The sequence below is a fragment of the Malurus melanocephalus genome, unplaced genomic scaffold (genome assembly GCF_030028575.1).
Source record: "Malurus melanocephalus ecotype Western Australia unplaced genomic scaffold, MMel_1.1 scaffold_948, whole genome shotgun sequence".
In the NCBI taxonomy this organism is placed as follows: domain Eukaryota; kingdom Metazoa; phylum Chordata; class Aves; order Passeriformes; family Maluridae; genus Malurus; species Malurus melanocephalus.
The window spans coordinates 95,166-98,976 of NW_026624180.1; the positions used below are offsets into that span (position 1 = coordinate 95,166).

The 3,811-nt window shown below is 62.2% G+C and overlaps 1 protein-coding gene across 1 annotated transcript in view; it reads right to left on the bottom strand.

Annotated features, from left to right (window-relative positions):
* The window catches only part of PTGDR (prostaglandin D2 receptor), a 6,955-nt gene extending 4,728 nt beyond the window's left edge, over positions 1 to 2,227 (bottom strand). The window contains exon 1 of the mRNA XM_057386287.1: positions 1,116 to 2,227. Within this exon, the coding sequence (XP_057242270.1) occupies positions 1,116 to 1,931 (816 nt within the window). The 5' untranslated portion in view covers positions 1,932 to 2,227. The remainder of the gene's footprint in view (positions 1 to 1,115) is intronic.
* Between the last annotated feature and the right edge of the window lie 1,584 nt (positions 2,228 to 3,811).

Sequence of the window (3,811 nt, forward strand, 5' to 3'; positions counted from 1 at the left end):
ACCCCTCCAGCACCCCTGGGACAGAGAGGTGATGATGGGGGGAGGAGGGGGTTTATTCCAGGGGAATTAAAGCATTAATTAACAATAATAATTAAAGCATGGTATGTGGTGTTGCTAGTGGGCACTCCAGGAAGGGGGCAACAAAATTACTCTCCCCAGGACAGGGTGGTGGGGTTGCTATGGTTATTCTAGCGGGATTCAAACAATGAATTAACTTCCCCCATCCCAGGATGGGTGTTGGAGGTTATTCCAGTGGGGTTAAAGCAACAGCCAGGTCCCTGGGACAGGGTGGGGGACACTCAGAGGGGGGACACTGTAATTCCCTGACTCCCCCATACCTCTGGCACAGACTGGTGGTGATAGGGTTTTTGTTTTTTTTTCCATGAGGGTTAAAGGATAACCTTTAATTTAAGTAAATTTAAACACATTTAATTTAATTTAATTAATTTAATTAATTTAAATAAATTAGGGACTGGGGATGTAGTGCTGGTGCTGAGCTGGGGCAGCATCCCAGAATGAGACAGTGGAGCCAGGGGGGATTTATTCCAAAGGGATTAAAGCAATAACCTGACCCTCAGAGAGGATCCCAGAGGGTGGTAGGGGTGGGTTACTCACAGGGGACTAAAGCAAGGGACCCCCCTGGCACTTCCAGGAGSGGGTGGTGGTTCCAGAGTTTATTCCAAGGGGCCAAAACAACCCCCTGACCCCCTCTGGAGAGGGTGGTGGTGTTGTGGGGTTATTCCAAGGGGTTTTAGGCAATGGCCTGTTCCCTGTGGGCAGTATGGGGGAGTTTTTAGAAGGAAGCAGTCTCGGCCCCTATGASCTGGTGGTGGTGCCAGGATTTATCCCAAAATCAGAGCTCTGATCCCCCCAGGACTGAGCGGTGCTGGCGGGGGTGATATTCCAGGGTCTTTAGCAGTACCCTGACCCCAGGGGCAGGGTGAGGGACATTTCCAAAGGGGCCAAATCATCCAATCCAACCTCCCTGTGAGGAGACCGTGCTGAGGAAAGAAAACTTTCCAAGGGGATTAATGCAATGACGGACCCCGGCGAGGCACCACTCCCGGTGCCAGGGGGGATTTTCCCGGCGGTCGGGGGGCAATGGGATTACTCACRATGAGCGGCAGCGAGCAGACGGTGAAGAGGACGGTCATGAGCCCCAGCAGGACGAGGTGATCGAGCTCCTCCATGCGCGGGGCGGCGGCGGGGGGGGCCCCGCGGCGGGGCTGCCGGCGGGCCATGCCGTACAGCTGCCGCATGCTGCTCACGTTGCACGCCACGATGGCCAGCACCAGCAAGCCCATCAGGCTGGCGTAGAGCACGGGGAAGGCCAGCTCGCGTGGGCCACCGCCGGCCATCCGGATGAAGCACCACGTGCCCGGGCAGTACTGCATGGGCACCCCGAAACCCAGCAGGGGCAGCGCGCAGAACAGGGCGCACAGCCCGGCGGCCGCCGGCCCCAGCGTGGCACCCAGGCGGCGGGTCAGGTGCCTCCGGTAGAAGTAGGGATGCCCCAAGGAGAGCCAGCACTCCAGAGCCATGGCCAGCAGCAGCAGGGTGGGGGCCAGCCCGAAGAAGGCCATGAGGAAGGCGAAGAGTTGGCACAGCACCCCCGGCTCGTCGTCGCCGCGTCCCCCCGGCCCCAGCTCGCTGAGGCTGCGGTTGTAGGCGTAGGCGGCCAGCACGATGGGGCTGAGCAGGCACTTGCCCAGCAGGTCGGTGACCGCCAGCCCGCTGACCAGCACGTAGAACGCCGACACCCGCGGCGGGCGGCCCCCGGGCGATCGGGAGCGCCGCCGGTGCTGGCCCAGCAGCAGCAGGGCCAGGACGTTCCCCAAAAGCCCGGCGGCGAACAGCACCGAGCTGGGCACGGCCGATTGCCCGCTCTCGATGTAGCGGCTGCTGCGGCAGCGGTAACCCTCGGTCTCCATCGGGACAGCCCGAGCCGGGATGCGCCGCGCCGGGATGGGACGGGATGCGATGGATGCCCCGCTCCGCGCCGGGATGTCCCGCGCTGCACCCGGCTGGGATAAACGTCCCGCACCGCACCGGGCTGGGGTGATATCCCGCACCGCACCGCGCCGGGATGGGATGGGATGGGATGGATGTCCGGCACCGCTGTGAGATGGGATGGATGTCCCGCACCRGGATGCGATGGGATGGATGGATCGCACCGCACCGCGCCGCGGCTGCCAGCGGCGACTGTCCCGGCGGGACGGGCGGCCCCCGCCGCGGAGGGAGGGAGGAGGAGGAGGAAGGAGGTGCGGAACAAGMGGGCACGGCCCCCGGGACGGCCCCTTCTCGCCACCCGGCCCGCCCCGACCGGCGGAGCACGACTGCGGGGCGGGGGGGTTGCGCTGCTCCCCCGGGAGAACCGGGGCTCCCGGGAAGAGGGAGGGGAAGGGGCCGGGGGTGAGTGCCGGGGGTCACGGCTGAGGGGCTCTGGGGTGACACAGAGGGGAGGGAGCTGGAACTGAACCCCTCGGGGTGGGGGTACCGGAAGGGGGACAGGGCTGAGCCCCGGGAGGGGGAATTGGGTCCAAGGACAGCGGGGAGAGTTACGGGAGAGGGGGGACCGAGCCCTTGGAGGCGTGACACAGGGCAGGGGCTGGGGCTGAGCCCCGGGGTGACACAGAGCAGGGGACTGAGCCCCGGGATGACACAGGGCAGGGGACTGAGCCCCGGGGTGACACAGGGCAGGGGCTGGAGCTGATTCCCTGGGGCCGTCACGGCACAGAAACCAACCTGATCCTGTGGAAAGTGTCCCTGCCCACAGCAGGGGGGTGGAACGGGATGAACTCCCAGATCCCTTCCAACCCAAACAATTCCGGCGTTTTATTATATAATTCACCCTGAGTAGGTACCGCGTTTACCCGCTGCCCATTCCACAGGTGCGCCCTATGGTGGCATCTTTGCTGACCCCCCCAGCCCCTCCCAGTTCTCCCCTGTCCCACCAGCAAACTCCGGGAGAAGCCCCCAGAGTTTCTTCCAGGAAAAGCAGTTCCGACCGCAGCGACACGGGCTGCACAACACCCAGCAGCTCGCAGGATGCATGTGATGATGAATAAACGGCAAACCGTGGCTGTCTGCTCTCAGGCCACTTTTTGCTGCTCTGGATGAGTGTACACGAAGCACAGGGAAATGTCAAGATGACAGCAGCGGTGGGAAAGAAGAGCTGAAGGGCCTGATATCAGCATGGCAAGATTTARTGATAAGCTGTAGTTCCTCTGCTGCGTGAAGGAAACTGGTGTTTCCTCCAGCAGTGACGGCAGAGGGTGCTTGTGGCAGTGTAAGTGAAAGTCCCGGGTCTGCAAGAAATCAAGATAAAAACTCCTTGCAGCTCGGCTGCAACACCCACAGTTGGTGTTGAAGTGCTGCCCTCATTAGGGCTGAACGTGAACCCAGAGGCGGTTTCCTGCCTGGGGCCCCGGGGAGAGGAAATTCAGCCTGCCCTGGATGCAGTCCGAGCGATATTCTCCGAAACAGCTCCTGGAAAACACACCCACTGCCTCCCCTAGCTGAGCCAGCAGCCTGGTCCCACCGACCGCTGTCAGCTCCCTGCAGGGAACAGAGCGGGGATGTGGTGGGATCCCTCAGATTTTCCCCGGGATGAAGATTGGGCAGGGGAGCCCAGCACCTGTGGAGAGCTGATTTACTGCGAGCACAACGCCTGCCCTGGCATTGGAACATGCTGCAAATGCCAGGGAGGATGCCCAGAGAAGCTGTGGCTGTCCCTGGATCCCTGGAAGTGTCCCAGGCCAGGCTGGACGGAGTTTGGAGCAGCCTGGGATGGTGGAAGGTGTCCCTGCCC